Source organism: Triturus cristatus, chromosome 4_2 (assembly GCF_964204655.1).
Source record: "Triturus cristatus chromosome 4_2, aTriCri1.1, whole genome shotgun sequence".
NCBI lineage: Eukaryota > Metazoa > Chordata > Amphibia > Caudata > Salamandridae > Triturus > Triturus cristatus.
Window position 1 is genome coordinate 31308040 of NC_140586.1, and position 24555 is coordinate 31332594.

Genomic DNA, 24555 nt, shown 5'->3' on the forward strand with positions numbered 1-24555 from the left:
AAGACTTAAAAATTCTGCACATTTCTCCAGTCTTTCTCTAAATTGTCTCTGAACCAGTTTAAAAGCCTGAAGTAGATTAAGTCCACTGAGACCCAGCGAAGGCTGCTGTCTTCCAATCTCTGATTCTTTTTGGTGACGATTACTGCAGAGGGCTGTGTTATTGCATGGAGCAGCGCCTGCTGTCCCACAGCGTGCTTAGCATTCTGTGGGAGACGTGTTGAAATCCTAAACCGCTAAGAGCTGAAGATTATTAAAACTCAAATGCTAAGCAGAATAGGATGTTTAAGGTACTCTGGAACGGACAAGGAAAAGAAAAGGTGAGCTCTGTACCTGGCTTTCCCTGTGGCTGGAGTGTGTAGGTTGCAGCCAGAGACAAATGTCATGAGGCAGGGATGCAGAATTTGTGTAGAATAGTCAGCCTCTGTGTTTCAATCAGGTTTTGCATTTATGAGCTGGAGGCAAAATAAGGGACTGAGATGAGAATGAGCCTAACTTTGGCCATGGGTGATACATGGAGTACCGAATTGGCCATTTTCCAGGTCGCCGGTTTTCTCTCCTACCGGTGTTTATCTCAAAAGGTTTTTCCTTCCTTCCCTTGCTAGGCGAGGAGATGCGAGACCTGGAGCTGGCGCCGGATTCCCTGCTTCACCCTTCCTCTGATCGCCCGTCTTTTATTGACCGGCTGGCAAACAGCCTCACCAAACGGAAACGATCAACTCCTCAGAAATTTGTGGGTAAGGGCAGGCGCTGGCTTACTGAAGGTAGCAAAACCATAGCAGGAGAGATTTGGAAACTGTAGACTGCTAGCTTGAGGGAGGCTCAACTATATGCTAGAGACACTAAAGAGACTCACCGGAGGCTATATTCAGCATGCAGATTCAACCGGAGAGCCTGGGACTCGTTGCCGGTTCAGGTTGCATAGATTACACAGCCCAGGAAGACACAACAATAGTCTGCACATCCTTGGAAGATTCATTCATAAGCTATAGACTAGAAGGCGGCTCAACTGCAGACTCCAAGGAGATTAGACCATGCTATATGCACTGTGGGGAGACTAAACCATGGGCGGCTGCATCTAGATACATTCATCTATGGTATGCATACTCCCTGTAGGTTAGACAGGAGGAGGGAATAACCTATAGCCAGCAGTCTAGATTGTCATCCATAGGTGACACACCCCAAGCAAGCTCAGTCAGGGGTTGGAGACTCTAGGGGAAAGGCCATGTAAACTGCAGAAGCCAGAGAGACAATCTTGTGTTACACCCTGGGAGCAGCCTACTAAATGAGCGGTGTAAAGGCCAATTTAATCCATCTAATGATATACATGCTCCAAACGGAAGAAAATAGTAATGAATGCACAGAACTCAATTTAAGCTTTCATCTACACCATTCTAGGGTTACTTGTAGATGAGTGACATCAGGCGCTTCAAACTAGAAGATGGTGTGCTGCATTTCTTGTAGCGTGATCTGAAATAAAGTTTTAAGGTGAAAATAAATTTCAATTTATTTGAATTTCCAGCTACAAAAAAGGATAGGTTACCCAAAATTAATTGCCTAAGTAAAAATGTTCAGTGCTCCCATCATGAAGGATGATTTCTTTAATACCTCCCTAAGAAATAGTTTCACTCCTGCCTTCCAAAAGTAGGAAATAAAATTGCCCTTTTTGAAAACATAATCATGTAGGCCCGTATTATGCATTGTGCCCAGGGGGTGCAATAGGCATGTGTGCCCGCTTTGTGCACCCCTTTGGTATTACAAAAGCGGCCGTAGACAGATTGTGTGGCCCCTTCTGTAATACTGATAGCACTGACACTCATAGTGCTGGCGCTATCTCAAGAGGGTGTTCCCAGTAGCGGCCGCTTGTATTGCGAAGTGGTGGAGCGGGGGCAGGTGAACCCAAGCAAAAAAGAGACAGAACTCTCAATATATAAAATAGCACTTACCTGCTCCAATGGCCACCGCTCGATCCTCGCTCCTGTCCAAGAACTGCTGCACACTGCGTAGTCTCCCAGCTGCCAATCCTAGCGCTCCTCTCATGCTGGGAATACTATTCCCAGCATGAGAGAAGTGTAGGGACAAGTCTGAGCACCTTGGTTCGGCGCTCAGACACGGACTGGGAGCCTGTGTGTTGATTCTCCACCGGCTGTAAAACACAGCTTGGGTTGGAGAAAAGCGAAGTGCATATAACGCCATGCGCACTTAGCAGTGCCCACAACTCCCCCCTCCTCCCTGGTGCTGCTGCATCACTATGGATGGCCCTGTCCCTCCCTTGGCTGGCAGCGTGCAGGACGGAAAAAAATGATTGTAAACATTTTAATTATCATTTTATTTTTGTCCTTTGCCCCTGCTGGGTTGGGAGGTATTCGGAGGTGGACGACGCTCTTCTGCCATAACAGAGGAGCCGCCCCTGGATGTTCCCTATACAAATGAGTGACTTTGTCTCTGTGCCCTATTTCGGATGCTCGGGTGCAGAGGCAACCAGGTCCTTAGGAGGCGCACTAACAGTGTGCCACAAAAAGATGGCGCACTAACTGTTTGCCCTGAGGGCAGGCCTCTGGAGAATGCAAAAGGGATCCCATGGACCCCCTCCAAATCAATACCCCTGGAGGCTGGTGCAGTCACACACTACACCCCCCTGCTGGGGGATCCCTGTCTCCTCTTTAAAGTACAGTCGTCTGTCACCTGTACGGTGAAACATGGGAGCTGCTTGTAATCAGCCCCTCTGTTTTAGAGAGTGAGCTGCACCATGGCCAGCTGTCAGTTTGTGGATGCCATGGGAGCAGCATATCGATTGTAATAGGGTGCATTCTCCTTGTTTCCATCAGGTGCATGTGCTTTACACAAACACAGTGCACCCATCACATAATACAGTCCCTGGAGGTCCTACCTGCAAGAGAAGAGCACTTTAGTATTCCAACAACATTCAGTTTTAGGCTGCTGTGTCAAGAGTTGTTTGTACATGCTGCTGACTCTTAAGTGACTAGGTGACAGGATGCTGAGTTCAGGATCTTCAAACATGACTGAGATGCAGATCAAAGTCAGGCTGGGCTGTAGCACGCAGCCTACAGGCAGACTGATGTAGGCATAGGTCATTATAACCATTAACTGCAAGGACACCACTCAGCTTTTAGCTTTAAGCGCCAATACAACTCCATTGTAAGCCATAGTTACCCCAGCAATAGCATCCCTGACTAAGTCTTGTAGCTCCACTATGAACTGTCGATTTTCCCTCTAAACCCTGCACCCCTCGTTAATTTTCCCTCTCATCACTGCAACTTCTATGATTGAGTCTGGCAATTCCTTTTCTATGCCATTGTCCTTTTACTATTCTTTGTATTGGCAGGTGCTCCTTGAGGCAAACAAAACATAAATGGTTACATTTTAGGACGCTTGTTTGTGTGCAGAATGAACCTCACCTTTCATTTGTTCTTCCTAAATTTGAACTTGGATTTTTGCACTAGTCAGTGTTATTTATGCTATTGAGTTGCGCAGATGTGTTGAAGGAGAATATAAATTGCTGCAAGCAGTGGTCACGTAAAGTTAATATGTATGCTTATTCTTTAAATGGATCTACCTGCACAGAGTAGTGTAGGATGAAGCTAGTGTCTGGGCTCTCCAGCAGTTGCTGGTTTGTCTAAGCATCAGTAGTTGGAGTGCGTTTTACTGCTGTCGTGTACCAGTGTCTTTCCGTGGTGGGAGTATGCCACGTTCGATATTGCAGCTTGGGTTATGTTTGTCGTACTTACTGTTGATGGATTGCATCTGTAAGAATATTGGGGCTGCCAGAGTGCTTCAAAGTGTTACTGTTACTAGTTCACTATTGATTGAGAGTTCTGAAGTAATCTTTTACCCCCTGTATGTTGGTGCAGAGCACTGTGGTTGGTGATGATTGGCAGCTCTCCCTTTTAGGAAGACCCATCTGACAGGTTTGGTGCTCCATCACATTGTCCGATAGTTGCAACTAGGAAGAAGTAGGCACACTTCTGTTTTTGGCCTTTGGATTGTTTTAAGTATGAATGAATTTAGAATTTATAGAGTGCCTGGTTACTCCAAGGGAGTATCCCCACGCTAAGCATAAATCAGGACGTGACGAGTCCGGTGCCGACAACTGCTAGTTCTGTCTAAAAAGCCAGGTCTTTAGGTTTTTTCAGAAGCTTACTTCCGACTGTTCAAGTCTCAGGTTAATTGGCATAGAGTTCCAGAGCTTGGCTGCATGCAGCCCAAAAGAGCATCCTCCCAGTCTTGCACGATAAACTCTGAGGATCACTGCCAGCGCTGCTTCTCCAGATCCTAGTGTTCTGGAGGGAGTATGAGTCTTGATCAAGGGAAAGAGGTAGCTGGGACCCCTCCAATGCATTATCCTGTGCGTGAAACACAGGGCTTTATAGGTGATTCTGTGTTTCACTGGGAGCCAGTGGTGTTCGGCCAAACCCTGGCTAATAGAAGACCATTTAGGTCGTCTCAGAAGCATCTGGGCAGCAGTGTTTTGTACTCTTTGCAGCATCGCTAGGCTGCCTATAGATGTACCCAGATAGAGCACATTGCAGTAGTCCAGCCAGGGTATTAGCAATGGCCTGCACTACAGTTTTTTGTGCAGCAGCCGGTATTAGTCTCAGGAGTTTCTTTATCAGTTTCAGCACCCTGAAGCATATCCCCGCTGTGGCCCTAATCTGACTGTCAAAAGATAGCTGCGCGTCGAAGATGATACCAAGGTTTTTCACTTTGGGTTTTGAGCTCGGGGTAGGGCCCAAATCGACCAGCCACCATGCCGAGGACCAGATGGAGGGCCGTTTCCCCAGCACTTCAGTTTTCTCTGCATTTAACTTCAGACAGCTGATGTGCATCCATGTCGCAAGGTCAGCTAGACATAGTTTGATATTGGTTGCGGCCCTTGCATCATCATTAGCTAGGGTAATCAGTAGCTGAGTGTCATCAGCATATGACACCATCTTCACCTCATGGCTATAGATCACATCGGCCAGTGGGCGCATGTAAAGATTTTTCCTCTTGAAGCTTCATATATACTTTATTAGTTTGAAACAGCCTCCTTTGGCTGTTGGTGGTATTTTAACAGTTGGGGCTTTGGTGTGGAAATGTATTTTGCCCACACATCAGGGGAGTGCTTGTGTTAGGTCAAAGTAAGTATTATCCAGAGTTCTTGTGTCTCTGGTTCTGGGCATTGACCCATACAGAGAATATAATGTTTAACGTTTAGGTTGCATGGGTAGTAGCACCTAAGTGATAAGGAAAATGTTTGCAGAAGTAATCCCTTAGTATCTCACGAGTACAAAGGAGGTGGAGAGTTTTTTCGCCAGACTGCCGGTGGCAGCACTGGCGAGTTGCTTGATGACACTGCTTGGTAGCACGTTATATCAGTGATGATGCTATATTGAGTGTAAATTTAGTCAACATAGGACAGCGAAGAAGGTGGGTAATCCCATTATCGTCAGTTAAGGATGTGCTTCCTATGTGCATTTGTTGCGAGAAATTATTTTGTTTGAAGAAATGGGAGGAGTGTTTGAAAGAATTTTATGGTGGGCGTTTAAAACGCTTTTGGTGTAGTTGTTCTTGATCAGCCTGGAGCATTGTTTTGCTACCAGCTCCTCATGTATAATGCAGTCTCACTAAATAACTTGTCCTAAACTAAAACCAGTACTAGGGGACATTTATATATGTTTTCCCATGCTGAATGTTCAAATGCAACCCTAGAGAAATGTTTTATCTTGTAGCTTTCTGTGGTGATAGAATAGCCATGCGACAGCAAGGAGAACTCGAGTAAGCGAAGCCTCTGGAAGGACAGTGTAGTTGTTGCATGTATCGTTTTTTCTTATATATAGTGCCACTTGGTTCATTCCTTCGAGTCTTTCACTAATCTGTTAAATTTTTCTTTTCTCACCTCTTTAAGTCTGCACTCTTGAACCACTGCATGCATTTTCACATAATGTCCCATGATGCAATGCAATATGGTTTGTGCAGGCATGTTCTTTTCAGTACCTCTTTGCATTGCTAATAGGGGAATGTGATGATGGTGGACTGATTCTACCATTACAAAGAATATTTCAGTTGGAGGCATGTTTTTTGTATCCTACCTTGTTTATCAGGCTGGGAAATCATGCCATGCCATGGTGAATGTATAAATGCAAAAAGAACAATTGATGGACAAAATGCCGAACAATACCAAACACTCACCCCAGTACAGAGATCTGGGCCAAAATCCATTGTTTCTTTGCTCCCCGTGCCATTCCATTTTAAACCCAGTCATATGCAAGTCAGTCTTTATCCTGGACCAGAAACAAGCATCCTGGGACCGGTTTCGGGGTATCACCCATCATCAGCGAGGCTAGCTTGACTCCAGTGGCATGGAGAGCACTGGACCCATGTCTGGGCATATCCGTTTCACTCGGGGTGACAATTGATGGACATGGTGAATGTATAGGCATAGCTTTTTAAAAGCAGAATTTTCATTTGCAAGTGGGGTGATGGCAATAAGCTTTGCACTCGAGGACTGTTTCTTAAATGTTTCCCATCTAAAAAATGACTTTGTTGGTGTCCCAAAGTGGTGAGAAAGGGGTGTCTTTCCTCATAGATACTCTGCTGTCTCCAACCCACCATAGTTGGCAATAAAATAACTCTTTGGTAAGCTTGGACACCTATAAAGAATTTTGACTAAAAAGGTGCCGAATTGAAAAATTTTAACTAGGGTTTTCGGGCTTTTGTGGAATGCACAACATGTGCATCATTTATCAGCACATCTGTTTCCATCCATAGGGTGGGTTTCGTCTCAAGTTCCTCTTTTCATACAATGCAGAAAGTCATTTTCAAGTATTTCTAATAGGAAAGATATGTTGTGTAGTGGCTAAATTGTGACTTAGATATTTGGAGACCTGGGGTTTAATTCCGGCATCAGCGCTGACTGAAAAATCAAACCATTCTTGGCAAATCACATTTTCTCCATGTGCTTCACATTTCCCAAACATCATGTAAATGCGTGTGCTATTCCAGTAGTATCAACCCTCTACGTCTTAATACATTTAGGTTATGTATAATTCAAAAGTATAAAAATTACAAAAATAAAAGTAAAGGAAACCACTCCAAATGATTGTAATTAACAAGAAGTAAAAATAACTCAAAAAGGAAATGAAATAAACCCTCCTACTAATCCTGACCCTTACTTACAATGAACAGTCAGAAGACCTTATAAAAGGACAATTGTATAAACGTTTATTAAAATCCCTAAAATCTTGATAAAACTCTTATCTAGTGATAATCAAATATTTCCAAAAACATTGGTAAATAATTTAAAGGACCATATTTAATATCTATAAGGATCCCAGCTGCTATTTTTGTGGAGATTGTAGGTTAATGCGCGAGTTTGATTCAAGCTGATTTTGAATCTGTTATAAATATCTCCCACCGATCATAAGCCTGGGCACGCGGCGGGCCCAACATTTGCTTAAAAAAAAAAAGTATGCCCCCCAGGGTCCGCCACGTGTCCCGTGTGCGGCGGGCCCAAAAAGAATGCCCCCCTGGGCCCGCCGCACACTGGGCACGCGGCGGGCCCAACATGAGCTTTAAAAAAAAAAAGTATGCCTGCCGCGTGCCCCGTGTGAGGCGAGCCCAAAAAGAATGCCCCCCCTGGGCCCGCCACACACTGGACACGCAGTGGGCCCAACATTTGTTTTTTTGTTTTTAAAAGTATGCCCGATAGGGCCCACCGCGTGCCCCATGTGCGGCGGGCCCAAAAAGAATGCCCCCCTGGGCCCGCCGCACACTGGGCACGCGGCGAGCCCAACATGAACTTTACAAAAAAAAAGTATGCCCCCCAGGGCCCGCCGCGTGCCCAGTGTGCGGCGGGCCCACAGCAACAACAAGGCAGCACAGCAGCACAGGGTAGAAGAGACCAGTCCCCTCAGCGCAGGAAAGCAGCAGCAGGGCAGGTGAGTGGGTGAGTGGTGTAAATAAACACTCCACCTCACCTGCCTGCTGTGAGGACCCTCCTTCTATTGGCTCCGTGGCGAGAGCCACCGGGCCAATAGAAGGGGTCGGATTTCGCGAGCAGTTTTGTAAAAATCGCTGCATTTTTACAAAACTGCCGATTTCGCGATTTTTTTGCAAACCGCGAAATCCTGGAGGGTCTGCTTATTGTGCAATGTTGTAACAGTCTCTTCGGGAGGCTTTGGCCCTTGACGCCATATTCCTCAAATCTTACACAGCCTGTTCTATTATCCATCCATCCTTACCTTTCCCTTTTCAGTACACTATAAAGAACCTTACCAGGCAAATGCCCTCGCATGGGGTCTCTGGTTTCACGGTGTTTCAGTATCGTTTTTATTATGATGCAAGTATGCGTTTTGTATGCTTGAACATGGTTGGCACACAGAGACCAAAAATGGGGTTGATCAAAGCAAGAGACAAAGTGGAAAAATGTTGGTACAGTCTTAGGAGGAAAGGATACATAAAGGTCTTTTTCTGGCCTGTGTCTAAATGCTGCCAGTTTTTTTAGCAGATACTTAGGCATGGGGAGGGCTGATTTTGTTGTTGTTTTTGTTTTTTGGTTTTAGGTTTACACAGTTTATTAAAGTTGGGAAGGTGGAATTAGAGCTCTGCTCCACTAGTTTCACAGCCAGCAGAATAACCACCTGGCCACACCGCTCCTTCTTCTATGTAAGCCTAAATAGTTCAAAATTGTACCAGTTTGCCGATTTCTGTGAATGGCCACGTTTTTGGATGGTCTTGTACAGTGCCCTAGTTCAAGGCTTAATAGGATGGTACTGCTAGAGGACACGTTGCCAGCATCCTCTGTAGAACAAACCTCTTGGGAGACCTATTCCCAGCGCCTCAGTTTGCTTCACCGAGAGCCTGTTGAAAGGGCAGGCTCGGCATTCATTTCCAGTATTTGTAACCGCCCTTCATAGCCAGCTAACAAGCTCTTCCTTTTCACCTCTGGTCATATAATCCAATCTTGCTGTACCTGTTTTTCCAGTTGTCTGCTTTTTAAAATCATGTTGTCTGTGTCTTCCAATTTTTGTCTTCCTGCTTTTTAGCATTGCAATCCCAGCATTCAGCTTTGTACTGTCCTAACCCTGATCTTCAGCATTTTATACTCTGTGTTTTCATCTCTTTCTTTACCATTCCCTCATCATCTGAGCTTGTATTTATTTCTGTCATTCTTAGCAGTTCTCTTACTTGCTGCTTATCTCAATCTACATCTCTCTTTTGTATCTTCTGTGTTTCTAGTTTTCCCCGTACGCAGATCCTGCTCTCAACTTTCCAGTCCGTTTTTCTCTCCTTTGCAGTTGCTGCTCTTTGTGCTTATTTTCCTCTGCTCCATTTTTATTGCTGAATTTCCCATTTGCCCATCTCCTAGCAGTAGTTCTTGGCTGCTTACTAAAAAGGTGACCTCGCATTGGAGTACCTGACACACTCCTTGTCACGTGCTGCATCGTAATGATTGCAGATCCCTTCTTCCTCTCAATTGGTAGCATCTCCTGTCCCTACTTGCATATGCAATATCTCATTCTTTCCTAGTACTGATGAGGTTGTGTCAAGTTTCCATAGCAGGCTCCTTGTCCTAATTTGCATGGTCTTATCTGCTTGCTGACCCTTCTCCCTTTTTGTACTGTTTCAGGAGAGAAGCAGATGCGCCTCAGCATTTCCGAACTTCCCTTCGATGTGAACTCCAGCTTTGAGAAGGACGTGGAGATGGTGGCACACCACCCACTGGAGCCCAACTTTGGAGGCACGTTGACCTACATGGGCACTGATCATCTGCGTCCACTAAGACTTCCGCAAGCAAACTGCATCTCGGAGCTCACGCCAGTCATCAGCTCAGTTTACACACAGATGCAGCCCATTTCTGGTCGGGTGGAGATGCCAGGCAACAGAGAGGCAGCAGAGGGTCATGAGGACATGCCAGACGGTTCACAGCTCTTGTACAGGGGCCGCGAGCATGGTCTGTCCCCAAGTAATGGCTGCCAGGATTCCACAGATACAGAAAGTAACCATGAGGAGCGGCATCTGCACCCCTCTGGGGGTAATTGCAGTAGCAGCCGGCAAAGCCCGGCATACACCAAAGAGGACCCACCGGCTGCCAGGACCACGCCCAGTTCAGCCAAAGAGACTCTGCGAGTGGTGACCGAGGATGGGGACCCAGTACGGGCTTTCCAGTGTGAGCACTGTCGTGTCCTCTTCCTGGACCATGTCATGTTCACCATCCATATGGGCTGCCACGGCTTCAGGGACCCATTTGAGTGCAACATATGTGGCTACCATAGCCAGGACCGGTACGAATTCTCTTCCCACATAGTCCGGGGTGAGCACAAAGTGTAACAGCTGCTGGCTCAGAGCCAGGGCTTCTCCACTTGGCCCGGGGTTAAAATTGGGCTGTTTTATACCCCTTGCACTGACTTTGGCTAGAAAAAAAACTAATCATTTTAAAGAAAATCCGCAAAAAAAACGCCACCCAGGAAGGAGCTCTTAAACAATGGCCTTTTTTTATAAACCGGAGATATTTAAATATTGTTGAAACTGCTACGGACGATCTTCTGTTTTTTAATCTATTTTGTGCTTTGTTCTTAGTTATTTATTAACATGAAACACCCACAAATCCCTGTGTTTTATATTCCTCCAAGAACTCCTACTCTGTGAATCATTTTTAAGGACTCAACTTTCTACATTTCGTTACCAAGTTGAACCTAATGGACCTCAAGCACACGGTAAACACACTACAGTAGTAGATGCAATGCTTCTGTGAAATTTCTGAAAACTGGTGCCTAACTTATGGGCTGGGTTGGAGGAGAACTTCTATAGGGTAGTGGTTCTAAAAGGCAGGCATTGGCAATGTAGAGCCAGTGACATGTCGCGCTTTGCTCACCTGCCTTTTCAAAAGCACCAAACTGTGATGAAAACTCCCATTTCTCATTTCCTTTTCCCTGTAGTCCAGTCGCCCTTTGCCCGCCTATCCCTGTAGCTGAATTTGTGCCACTTACCAGCTTCCATAAATCAGAAAGGGTGAAGTCTCTCATCGCTCTTCGTCATAGGACCAGATATTCCTTGATACAACCTATCTTTACACTTATTCTTTTCTAGCTGTCACCCTTTCCAGAGAGGGCTCTCTCACCTGTTGATTCACCTGTTACCTCCACTGCTTGATATCGCTCCTTACTGCTGCCCCTGCTGGATTTACTTCCCACTCTTTACTGCAAGGCATTTAATTTAATACCTGTCCTGTGAGATACTCCCCCATCATTTCTTCATCATGAGCTTTGCCTCTGAGGGTTGCTTTATATCTGAGGTACTCTTTCTCTATTACCCTCTGAGACTGCACCCCAACCTCCTCCAACCACCTTCTTTCCCTCTAAGGCCTCTCCCTTCCTGTTTGGGGTGTTTTTATCCCTATTTGACCTTCTATGTGTATCCTCATTCATCAACTGGGTGGCCTCTTTTGCCCTTTGAGACCTCACTTATCTCTTGCCTCCACTAGGAGGCGTCCTTGCTGCACTATGCATCTTTTATTTTACCATGAAGTCGCTGTCTTCCTAATGAAGTCCATTTGCCCCATGCTTGTTTGTGAGGACTCTATACTCCATGAGGACCCTCTTCCCCTATGAGGTGCCACTATTACCCCCACACTTTTCCCAGGCTCATCTCCCATCCCAGGGGACATTCCTCTCATGCCCACTACAGCAGTTCTGCATCTTTGAAGCTGCTCCTCTCTCCTGTGAGATCTGGCGGTCTCTCCTGTGTGGCTCTTACTCTCTCTTCCCTGCAAAGTGCCACTTGCACCGTACGCAAGACCTCTCTCTCTCTCTTACCCACAGAATCCTTTTCCCTCAAATGCCTCAATGCCCCACATTCAGGTTTTTTCCTTTGAAGCGTGGATGAGGTGCCAGTGCTTTCTTTTTGATGTGTCTCACTTTTGGCTGCTGGACTGACTTGATGTAATATAGACCCCTGCCTCTAAAGGAACCCTAGGAGCACATCTAGGTCTGTGATTCAAGAGGCTGACCGTGTGCAAGACTAGCTTTTTCATCCATCCTACCCGACATGCATAGCTGCCCCCGCAATCTGACTCTCTTGGGATGATCTCACCTGCTGGACAGATGTTCTAAACGGATGAAGTGAATGTTGGTGGACAACAATATGATGGAAAGTAGGATGTTATTATTGGAAAGGGGGAGAATGAATGAAGGCCCAGGCAATGCAGCAAGGTGAGCAACAGTGCTTGCTCCCACTGCTTCCTTGGGATCTAAACCAAAGGCTCTTCTTTTTGTACTAAAACGAGAACACCTCACAGGTTGCCGTGTTTACTATTTTTCTCATTTCTGTTCAGTGAATGTGCCTGTGTCTGAGCATGTGATTCCCGGGGCTCGGGATCAGGTCTCAAATAGGAGAGCAATGTTAGATAAATGCACTTTTTCTGAGAAAGCTAAGGTTTTCTTCTAAACATTTCATGAGTGGGACAACATTTCATAAGTTGATGTCTTTTTTTTGAGAGCCCTGGAATGTGATCTGTTTTAAAGAGTCCAAAAGAAGCCTGCATTTTATGAGGAGACAGAGATTACAACACAGCCTACATACCTTTATTCTGCTCCTAGCATGAAAAACCCACTTTCATTCCTTATTAAATCATCCATTTCAAATTGAATTTGACAGCTAATTAATCTATATGATAGTAGACCCGATTTATTGTTCCCAATTTGGTGGGCGACTCATTATGAATGGCTCACCAAATATGATCTACACTAAACAGTTAAGAAAGTTGCTATGCATTGCTGAGTATTTTCCGTGCCACATCCTGGGAGAGTACTCTGAAGTTCCCTGCTGCAGTGTGAGTCTGAGATAAAGGTTTTCAGGTGCTACTATCCTACAACACAGCAGGATTTTCAACGAATACAGCTGCAATATAGAGAAAATCAAGATTTTTACACATGCAAAGTCGTTTGGGAAGGTTTAAAAGAGGGTTGTAATGTATCCGACCACTTAAGAAATTCCCATTGCCCTGGGTTTGCCGTGTTACTCTTTTGACTGTTTTAGATAGAAATAATTAGTATTTGCCTGGCTAGTTCGCTTTATCAAAATCACTGCTGAGTAGAGATCTCTTCCTCTGCACATGGTTTCACCAGGATTTCACCAGGACACAATTTAAGTACTAGAATGCAGACTCCTTCGAAAGGAAGAAATGTTCGTATCTTTATGGACCACATTGGTCCTTGCAAAACCAGTAGGTGCAGACATAGAATACTTATTGTATTGGGTATTCTGGTACATGCGTATTAGAAAAAGGAAGTCAACCCCTCTTTTTTAGCACTGGAACTTTCATCTGGCACCTCTAGCAGACGGCCAGGCTGGTACCTCTTTCGGAAACATGTTCATTTTCAAATTTAATAGTTGTGCAGTAGAGAAGGCTTCTTGCATTAATGCTGCATGAAGCAGTTGTTTTTACCGGTCTTTATCATTGTTACCTTTGTCTGTCCTAGAAATGAGAAAGCGCTAATTGTATGCGAACATGAAATGTTTGCTTTTTAAGACTATTGGCTACCTGCTTATATAGCACTTAGTTTTGGAATTAGTCGAGGCTTCCTTATTGCCTGTATTCATACAATGGCTATTTAGGAACGGGTGTGTATTTATTGAACAGCATTGTTTTAGTTGCCTGGAATCTTACTGGAAAGATGGATAATTCTTTAGTATGGGTATGTTTTAAAGGATGTGTGCCCATTCCTTTTGTTTAATTTTATGTTCTTGGTAGGTCCATATCCTTTAGTTCTGTATAATCTCTTCTGTATGGAGCTTCAGACAATATGCATCTTTGCCCTTCTATAAATTCCCTTTTCCACTTCCTCCTCCACTGTCTATTCTCCTTTCCTTCTACAGGCTCCCATTTTCACAGTGGGAGTGGGAGAATCTCTTTGTTGAGGCTGCAAGACCAGCAGAAAGTAGTGCGGAGAAAAATCTCCATCTGAGAAGGGATATTAGTTTGAAAACCTGATGTGCTGAACATGAATTGTTTACTCTTTCAATTATTTAATGTTCTTTCCACTGTCCTCTATTAAAACACTAGCCCTCTAAATTATTCAGCATGGTACCTAATATCAATTTACAGGGACGTTGAGCGAGATGGACATGGTCTGTCCAGTTGCCTTCTATTTATTTTTTTAGTAGTGTTGATCGCGAAAGGCTTTGCAAAATGTCGACCTCTGTGCTAAGTTATAGTTTGCTGGTGTATAGTGCTGACGCAGGTTTTCAAAGTGTAGAATGGGAATGAAAGAAGCTGTCCCACGGATTAAGGCAGAGGTAATGATATAATCTGCACACATGCAAAACGATTTTGTATAGTCTTTGTTCCCTTGAAAGTAGAGCATCTAGGCAAAGAAGGGATAATTGACACAAATGGGAAGCAAGATTGTGGGCAATTTAAAATGAAGAATAACTGACAATCTGCATGTGTGAAACACCACAACCATTCAGAGAAAATTATTTTATAGGATGTTCTCCATCATTCTGGGTTATCATATGTGAAGAACATGGATCTCACGGGAAGAGAGATGATTAAAAGTCGGATTCCAGTAAACAAAGAGACAGATCCACAATAGCCCTCCACAAGCCAGGTGAAGATTTGTGTGTGTGCAACAGCTCGAGAGCCAAAGCAATTGTTATGCTGCGGTAAATCTAGCAGATGAAGGCTGAGGTGGGAAGATAATTAGTTCCACAGTACTGAAAGATCCTGGTTTGCATTCTACGTAGAAGCAAGTATTTTGGAACATGAGCATTTGGGCCCAATCTAATCCGGTCATCGAGTCCATTATCACAATGATCTTGGGCCTCCTTCCTCCATTGAGGGGTGCGTTGAAATGTTTTTAGAACAGGAGTAGTCGAAAATCAGTCTGTCCAGTTGTTCTGGCCAGATGGGTTTCAGACTTCTTCAAAGTGAAGATATAAGACCTGATGGGGAACATTGTGGGTTTTAAGACTTTAAAATAACTTACATATTTTTACACTGAGCCAGAGAAACCAACATTATTGAAGCGTAGTGGGAGTAGTCATGGCATAAACCTAACCTCTGTAATTTTCTAGAGAATTTGGGATTCTCCTCTCCTTTTTATTGTTGTTGCGATGGAGCTACAATGTGTTGTCCAGGGTTCTCATGTGTGCGTGTACATATTAATTTGTTAATCCGTTGTATGAAGAAGAAGAATGTGCAATACACAACATTTTGTGCCCTGTCCCCTCCTCTTAACTGTTTCTCTTGCTGACAGTTTTTCTTTCATTTCTATTCCTAAAGGATTTGTTGGCCTCTCCAAAACAGTCTACTCCAATTTTCCCTCTTTTGGTGAGATTTAGACCTGCTTTTAAAACTTGCTGCAGAGCTTTTTGTATGTGTAATATATTGTAAAGTAATTATTTGTGTAACAAAGGTATACTACTGTAAGTTTTGTACTGTACTGGCTGAAAGTCTGTTATAAATAAACCTGTTTAACTGAACACTGTTTTCACTTCTTCCCTCATTGGACAATGCCCATATCTTGAAAGGAGTATTATGGTGATATGCAGTGTGGTGATATAAATCATTGGGCGTAACGCAACTAAAATGATATCGAAATAGCGGTCAACGCTTGTGTATCTTTCTTACGTCTAGCGTGGTATTTGGGGAAAATCTTGTTCGTAGCTTGTGTTGCTGTAAATAAATATGCTCTGCATTCTCCTGCCATCTAGTGTTGGGAGTCCTGCAGGCCTACCACACAAGCCTGAAAAGCAACAAAGTGGAAAGATATGACTATTATTCCATCCCCAAACTCTGCAACCTGCGGTCCACAACATTATCTGGAACTTGCTCTACCTGCAAAATATGGTCTTGCCTAGAGCCATAGTCGCTTACATGCAAAACAGGTAATATTATTCTTTTTTCCGCATACCAGTATTTAAAGCCTTCAGGAAGGGCCTCAAAAAGAGTAATCCCTCCCAGAATTCCCCTGCACCACTCTGGAAGCTTAATATAATCTTCACTAGAGTCATGGGACCTTCTTTTGTGCCTTTAAACTCTTTCCCTCTCCAATACATTTCCTAGAAGGTAGCTTTTCTTGGGCCCATAACATCTTTTAAACATATTAGTGAGCTGCAAGCCTTTACACTACAAGAACCCTTCATTCAAGTTAATAAAGATAGAATGGCCCTAGTGATGTAAAGGCCCTAGGGTCCAACTCCATTCAGCTAGTCCCCCTAACTCCATTTTGGACAACATTTCTCCCGAGTTATGCCAGCTCATTGTCATATCTATTATGAACAATAATAACGTGAATGTTGTCCGCCCATATCATTTTTTAAACTGAGAGAGTGTCCAGTCATCCTGATCATGACCTAGATATAACACCTGATTCGACACCCAGTTTGGAGCAAGTGTTCCCATATCAGTGTGTCCGGGTCGTATAAGAACACTCTTAGTTAATTCTTCAAAGTGATGTAGTCCGAATTGAGTCTCCCTCACCTCCCATTGTCTTAAAGATATGTCTAAGACCAATTCTCTGGTATCTGTAATCTATGTACCACATTCCTGAAATTGTCTGTGCTTATTTCTGAAGGATTGTCAAGCTTGACTTTTAAACTGTTATTCCTCATTCTGTGGGTTTTCTAATTCTTTGATTCCATTTTAAATTGAATCCATTCACTATCGCTGCACCTATATTGATAGGAGCTAATTACAGGGAAGCGGTCACTCAGCATCTCAAATATCGAGGTGTCCCAGATGAAGAGGGGGGCAGTTCCCTTTGTAGATGCTTCACACGCGGCATATGCCTTTGAAACATTTTACTCATGGGTGGAGTTCAAGCCCATCAATGCTGCTTTAGGGCAGTTTAGAGAATATACAGCAGTAGATTTGCCAGTGCATTATAGGGCTTACAAAGATTTGGAAATCCCTTTGACTTACCAGGAACACAAGAACAGTGGGTCAATTATCACATACGCACAGGAATGTCCACCTGGGACCCCTGGGCAATAAAGGTGCTGCTTGACCAGTCTTGGCTCATTCGCCATCCTGTCAGGGTGTTAAAACTACACGTTCGACTGATACAGGAGACTGGTGCAGTTTGTTCAGCGTACTTTGAGTTCTCACCGCACTCTTGCAGGAGGGCCTGTAATTCAAACACAAGTACTAACCATTAATCATCAGACTGTCAACGCTATCGCGTGTAGATTGCTCGGAAGACCAATCAGTTGGAAGTGGTGTATCAATACACCACCCCCCAGGACAAACATAGGATATCCCTCTTGGGATGGTGCCACCCGTAGAAGAGTGTAACTCCTTGGGAAGTTTATTTGCAGGAATCTATACAAGTACACATGACATAACTTCATTGGCAGTACTCCCCAATGTACTGAAACGGGTAGAGAATGAGAATGGGCAGCACTAGCTCTAGGCTTGGCTATAGAACTAATGGGATCCTTCCTCACGGTTTCCTCTATCATCCTATGTAATATTAAGGGACAAGCTTTAGTTATGGCTATATGTCAAAAGCTAGAAGCCGCTCCAGTTCAAGATCTAAAACCTAAAATATTCACAGATTTCTAAGCCTCTGTGGGTCGTGATACCTTAAGTACAAGAGCCATTAAAGCACATTTAAAACCTAAAGTGGCACTGAGGTTTCGTTAAAAAGAAATATGCAACGGAAGGAAAAAAGAAACAGAGAAAAGACAGACTTGATCACCATTGACAGTGCATCAGATGCTTCAGAAGTTTCTGGATGCGGATCCAACTGATTAATACGTACAAATTGAAACGCCAGACAAGCGTGTAAATCCTCCTAATAGGGTTTATTATTTAAACATGCAGATTGAGGGGGACATACCACACACTTTTAAAGCAATGTTATGGTCACATCTATCGGATGACTATGATATTTTAGCAGCCGAAGTAGACTGGCCTCCAGTCTTTGTTAGGGAAGCAGCCCGGGAAGAGAAAGTCATCCAGATATCCTTCTCTTCCCATAGTACCTGAAGATATCAAAGAAATGTACACCAGTGAATGGGCTGTAAAACAGGCCTCAGGTCTTATACATAAACCGATAAGGATGGGATAGAGAATATGTTCCATATGTTTTACAGCGTGAATCCTGTTTTTGGACTCACATGCTGTGCATCATTCCGCCATTTAGTGGTTGGGTCCGGAATAGTCTTTTTTTTTCTTTTCTCTATTTTGGGCATCGTCGACCACCATTTGGTGCCAGGTATGTCCCCTGTGTGACCTCAGATGGCACCCTGTTAATTGTTGTACGTGGTAGCCATCTTCAGATTATTTATTCCACCGTTGGGTCTGGAAGGAAGACGAGAGGATCCGAAAAAATCAGGAAAAGCCCCAAAAAGGGAAGAAAAGGACAATATTTTGATTAAACTCCACCATCCATCGGCACCGATACCAGAGAGAGGGACAGAACTACGAGAACGACACAAGGAGACAACAAGGGTCGACAAATGGCGAGGTAGGGGCCATAGAAAACACCTCCTTCAAGTTCTGCCACCACAAGTCAGCCCAACGCGATCCACACACCGTATGCAACCTCTGCCTGCCCAAGGACCATCAGGACAAGGACTGTGAGGCCTTTGCGGTGTTCCAACCAAAAACACTCAGGACACGCCGAAAGCAGAGGTAGGCCCACTACGCAACAATGTCACAGACTTTGAAAAAAAATTCACTAAAGGACCTAGGCCTTTCCAGTGATGAAGAAGACCAAGGAATCCTGGCAGAATTGATGCACGAAGGCTCGGACGTCAAAATTCTAGAAGGCGACTCTGAAAATCCACCGACCCACAAGAAACCGGGTGAGACAGAGAAGAAGACGGAGAAGATGTAAGACGCCATAAACATCCGTCGGAACTGAAGGGCCACAACAGCAAGGCGCAGCCGAAGGCAGCCCCGACGCCGAAGAAAAAGGTGACCGAAAGCCAGCCGCGATCAAAAGAACCCCACGGAACTCTACCAAGGGAGACCATCGAGGGAAAATCGCACAAGGTGCCGAAGACAAGAGTCGAACACGAGACCCCAAAGGGAAGTGCAACGCCGTCGAAAGCAGAGGCAAGCGCAGGCAAGAAACAAAAGTTTCAGGCCTCCGACGCTGAGAGAGCCCTCGAGGTCGAAAAAAAGAGGCAGCGACTCGAAGCAGAAATGGCTGCACTTCTCCAAAAGAAGAAAGATTTTGATGCTTCGCTGAAGGACTGCCGAATCCCGAAGATCGCAGCCGATGAAAAAGACAACGCCGAAGGGGAGGAAGAGGAGATTTTCGATTCGCCACCAACCACAGAACCTCGCGAGGAAGATCCTGAGGAATACAAAGACGCTCCTGAAGAGGATGATGACTCTGAGAATTTTGAGGACACATGGAATGACCTCGACACTGAAAGCCCTGAAGAGGAAATCTGCTGCTATCCCTCGAAGGCATCACCACCAGATGATGTAGCCTTCTACAACAGACTGATTAAAAGGGCAGCAGACACTTTTGGAGTTCCCCTCGAAGAGTAAAAAGGCAACACATGTTTCCTTCTGGAAACATTAGCCCCAGCCAACAAGGGGACTCAATACTTGCCAATGCTGCTAAGCATTCTAGACCAAGGCAAGGAGGCCTTTAAAGAACCAGCCTCAAGCAAGGGAGTAACACCCAGAGAAGAAGTACAAAGCCTCCACCAAGGACCCAAAATATATTCAGTGAACACTGTACCTGACTCCATCCTCGTTACCACAGCCAGGACAAGGGCAATGCCATCTCTAACTTTGGACCACCACCAGAGAAGGAAAGCAAACGAATGGACATGGTGGGCAGGAAGATGGAAAAGGAGGCAGGGACGCAGTGGCGCATTGCAAACTCTAATGCCATACTAAACAGATACGGACACCAGCAATGGGATGAGATCGAAGAACTCATCAACAAACTCCCCGAAGAGGACAAAAAGGTAAATCTATTGTCCAAGAAGGCAGAAACACCGCTAACACATGCCTTAAATCTGCACTGGATGCAGCAGAGACTGCCAGCAGGCAAATGTGCACAGGTACAACCTTGAAAAGACATGCTTAGCTAAGAATTTCAGGATTTAAGCAGGAGGTTCAAGCCTTCATCATTAACAGACCTTTCACAGGGGAGGCACTCTTTGGAAAGGAGGTGGACGAATCACTCCAACAAATAAAGAAGGATAATGAGACTGCAAGAGCAATGGGAGCTGCACAGCAAAGAGGAACCTTAAAAAGAGGTGGGTTTAACAGCAGAAAGCCCACAGGAAGAGGAGCATTTGCACAGGGTCAGCAAATGTCGCACCAACAACAAGGCCAAGAAAGTGGCCGACAACCAGGATACCAAGGTTGGCAGCAACAGCCCAAGCAGCCCTTTTGAGGTAGAGGCAGAGGTAGAGACCAGACCTCAAGAGGAAGAGGAAATGGCTCTAATTGACTCCCAACATGGACAAAGACCCCCACACAACACCAGTGGGAGGACGCATTACACAATACCAGCATCAGTGGAGAAAAATCACCACAGACAAATGGATTTTAAATTTTGTAAAATACGGGTATTGCATAGAACTAACAAAAACACCACCTGCAAACCCACCAAGGAAAAAGAAGTTCCTCAAATCAGAATCAACCAGTTAAATGCAGAAATCAAAGACCTTCTGCAAAACAAGCAATCTAATTGGTGGCAAGAAAAGAACTCTTTAAAGGAAATTACTCACTGTATTTCCTGGTTTGAAAACAGTATTTAAGGCTAAGGTCAATCCTGGATCTAAGGTTCATAAACAAATTCATTGTAACACAACACTTTAGGATGACTACTCTACAAGAAATAATCCCAAAAAGGGAATTACATGGCAACAATAGACCTCAAAGACGCCTATTTGCACATACCTATTAACAAAAAAAAAAAGGAAAATATCTCAGGTTTCTGCCCAACGGATCACACTACCAGTTCAAGATACTACCATTCGGAATAAAATCTGCACCACATATTTTTACCATGTGCCTAGCTGCAGTCGCGGCACACCTGAGAAGGGAGGGAATGCACGTCTACCCCTACCTGGACGACAGGCTCATGAAAGCAAGCACAAAACAAAGATGTCTCAGCCACGTTCAAACAGCAATCCACATGCTGCAAAAGCTAGGATTCTCCATAAATCTAAAAAAATCCTCAACAAGGCAAGAATAAGAACAGATTTTCCTAGGTGCAAGACTAAATTCAAGGAACGCACGGGCACCCGACGCAAAACAGGATACAAGGTATTAAACAGGAAACCTCCCTCTACCAGAGGGGTCAATCTCTGACAGTGAGGAAAGTCATGAAACTCATGTGATGGCATCATGCATCCCACTCATCCCTAATGCCCGTATACATATGTGCCCATTCCAGGAATGCCTCACTAACAACTGGTCCTAAGCCACAGGGAGCTGGGAGGATCTAGTGGTTGTTACACACAAGCTGCAAGCAGAAACATAATGGTGGGCATCCAACTACATAGCACAGGTGAGACCTTTCAAATACCCAGCTCCTTCTGTGATAACAGACGCATCCCTCAATGGATGGGGAGCACACATCAAGAAACTGATAGTAAGAGGCCAATGGAACAAACAAGATTCCATAAAGCACATCAATTACTTGGAAATTGAAACAGTATTCCTAGCATTGAAAGTGCTCCAGAAAATCATTCAAAAGAGAACTGTCCAGATTCAAACGGACAACACCACCACAGTGTTCTACCTCAACAAACAGGGAGGTACAAGATCATTCCCGCTAAGCAAATTAGCACAACAGATCTGGCATTGGGCAAGACCTCAAGGTATCTATCTGCAAACAATACACCTACCAGGAGTATACAACACAACAGCAGACCTGCTGAGCAGACAGAACAGCTGCTCCCACGAGTGGGAATTAAAGGAAAAGACTGTACACTACATCTTCAAAACATGGGAAACACCAGTGATAGACTTATTTGCAACAGTACAGAACAGGAAATGCCGGTTCTTTGCCTCGAGGTTTCACCCCCCACCTGTCAAAGAGGAATGCCCTGTCACTAAATTTGTCAGGCACATTTGCATACGCCTTTCCTCCAATACCCCTAATCCAAAGAGTAATAGAAAAAGCAAGATAACCAGGAACAAACCTAATTCTCATTGCTCCACAATGGCCGAGACAGACATGGTACTCAACACTGCTAGAAATGTCCAAGGGACAAATCATAAAGATAAGAGCAGACAAGGACATGTTGACAATGCAACAGGGCCAAATATTTCACCCGGGACCAACAACGCTACACCTAGCTGCTTGGGACCTGAATACGTAGAATTTGGTCACCTCAACCTGCCTTAGCGAACAATGGAAATTCTAAGAGAAGCAAGAGAGCATACAACAAGAAAATGCTACGCAGCTAAGTGGAAGGTGCTCAGCTAACAATCAAATTAACTCTATCAAACCACAAGAGACAGTAATCATATATCTAACTCACCTATTAGACAGCCACATCAACTACTCAAGCTTTAAAGTACACCTTGCTGCCATTGTGGCGTACTCAAGGGGAGAAACATGCACAAGTTTCTTCAAAAGACCTATCATAAAAAGATTCCTAGAGAGATCCAAACAAATTGCTCCACCTAGAACAGCTACAGTCCCCATGTTGAGTCTGAATACAGTGCTCATGCAACTCATGACAAAACCATTTGAGCCAATGCACAAAGCAGAACTCAAAACACATCTCCTTCAAGACAGCCTTCCTCATTGCCATTACATCTTTACGAAGAGTAAGTGAGTTACAGGCATTAGCTATACAGGAACCATACATGCAAATCCACAAGGACAAAGTTATTTTAAGGACAAACCCACAATTTCTCTCAAAAGTGGTTTCCAAATATCACTTAGAATATTCTCCTCCCGGTTTTCTTCAAAACCCCACAAACAAGTGGAGAAGTAACTCTCCATACCCTAGATGTGAGGAGAACGCTACTGTATTATCTACAAAACTCTGAACAAGTCAACAAAACAGTTGTTTGTCACCTATGCGCATAGAAACACAGGCGCAGCAGTCATAAAGGCAACAATTTCACAATGGATAGTACAAACCATGCAGCTATGCTACGCCACCGCTAACAAGGAATTAGCAGTGAAACCAACCGCTCACTCCACAAGAAAGAAAGGAGCGACTCTGGCATTTATGGCCAATGTGCCCATAGATACTATATGTGCAGCCGCTACATGGGCATTATCACACACATTCACCAAGCATTATTGTGTGGACATACAAATGAATAAGAAAGCGCAAGTTAGACAGAAAATACTTCAACACCTGTTCGCAAAGTCTTCCTCTCACCACAGCACTCCCAGAAGGGGAGCAACCACTACATAATCTGATGCACAGCATGTGAATCCAGAAAAGGATTCACGCTGCAAAACAAAATGGTTACTTGCCAGTAGGAGTAGTTTTGCAGCTTGAAGAATTTTCTGGATTCGCATGCGACCCACCCGACCTCCCCTACAAGGTATACAAACAGGTGGGGTAAGAAGTATATGCAAATGTATATATATACATAAGAATTATCAGGAAGAACCATCCAAAGGATTATAGACTAAAACAGGGAGAAAAAGTACCAGAAGATGGCTACCACGTACAACGACAAACAGGGCACCGTCTGATGTCACACAGGGGATGTACCTGGCACCAAATGGTGGTCGACGTCCAAATCAGAGAAAAAAAAAGACTATTTCGGACCCAGCCACTAGATGGTGGAATGATGCACAGCATGTGAATCCAGCAAATTCTTCAAGCTGAAAAACTACTCCTACTGGTAAGTAACAATTTCGTTATTCTTTTACACAGTGAGCCACAAGTGCTCTTTGAAGCCATAAGGCAAGCATGGCATTAAAACAATACTGGATTAGTTACAGTAACAAGGCATAATAACACCTAGCATCTTTTTCATGAACACGCCCCCTTTTCCCATCTCCAAACCTGACGGCTCTTTAACGATAGTCCTAAACTAGTGAAATTTGAATTCGCATATGCAACCTATGCAGTGTAAAATGCGCAAAGCACAGGTTTAATGATTAACCTGATGTGGAAAAAAACATAATACAAAACTGGATACTTCCAGTGTTTTTTTTTTTTTTTTTTACAGAATATTGCTGCTGAAAGTGAATATCTACCCGCGTTTAGTTTTGACGGGGTGCAATTTTCATTTTGACGTTTGCCTATGGGCTAATAGAACAGACCTGGCTTGTTCACAGTGCACATTATGGAGATCCTGAAAACAAATCCTAAGGTATTATCATATATTGATGATATCTATCTCCCAGACAATGATTTAGACTTACACCAGACCCGAGTGGACAGGGTTGTAACCTTGTTAACCTGCCACGGTTAGAAAATACATTTCAAGAAATCGCCTACCTGACGGTGGCCTTCCAATTATCCAACGAGGGCAAGGATCTAGCTCCTGAATTTTCTGCAGAAGTTTGCCACTTTGCAGCCTCTTGATACACTGAAGAATTTGTAATTCCTACTGGAATTTCTCATCTTTGGGCGTACTTACCTGCC

The 24555-nt window shown here is 44.2% G+C and overlaps 1 protein-coding gene across 5 annotated transcripts in view; it reads left to right on the plus strand.

Moving 5' to 3' along the window:
- Positions 1-15483, plus strand: part of IKZF4 (IKAROS family zinc finger 4) — a 218582-nt gene extending 203099 nt beyond the window's left edge. For 3 of the 5 annotated variants that reach the window (XM_085600282.1, XM_085600281.1, XM_085600283.1), the window contains 2 exons: positions 603-734; positions 9629-15483. In XM_085600282.1, coding sequence (XP_085456408.1) covers positions 603-734; positions 9629-10329 — 833 coding nt within the window. In that variant the 3' untranslated portion in view covers positions 10330-15483. The remainder of the gene's footprint in view (positions 1-602; positions 735-9628) is intronic. The other 2 variants (XM_085600284.1, XM_085600285.1) reach the window with 1 other exon arrangement.
- Positions 15484-24555: the final 9072 nt, after the last annotated feature.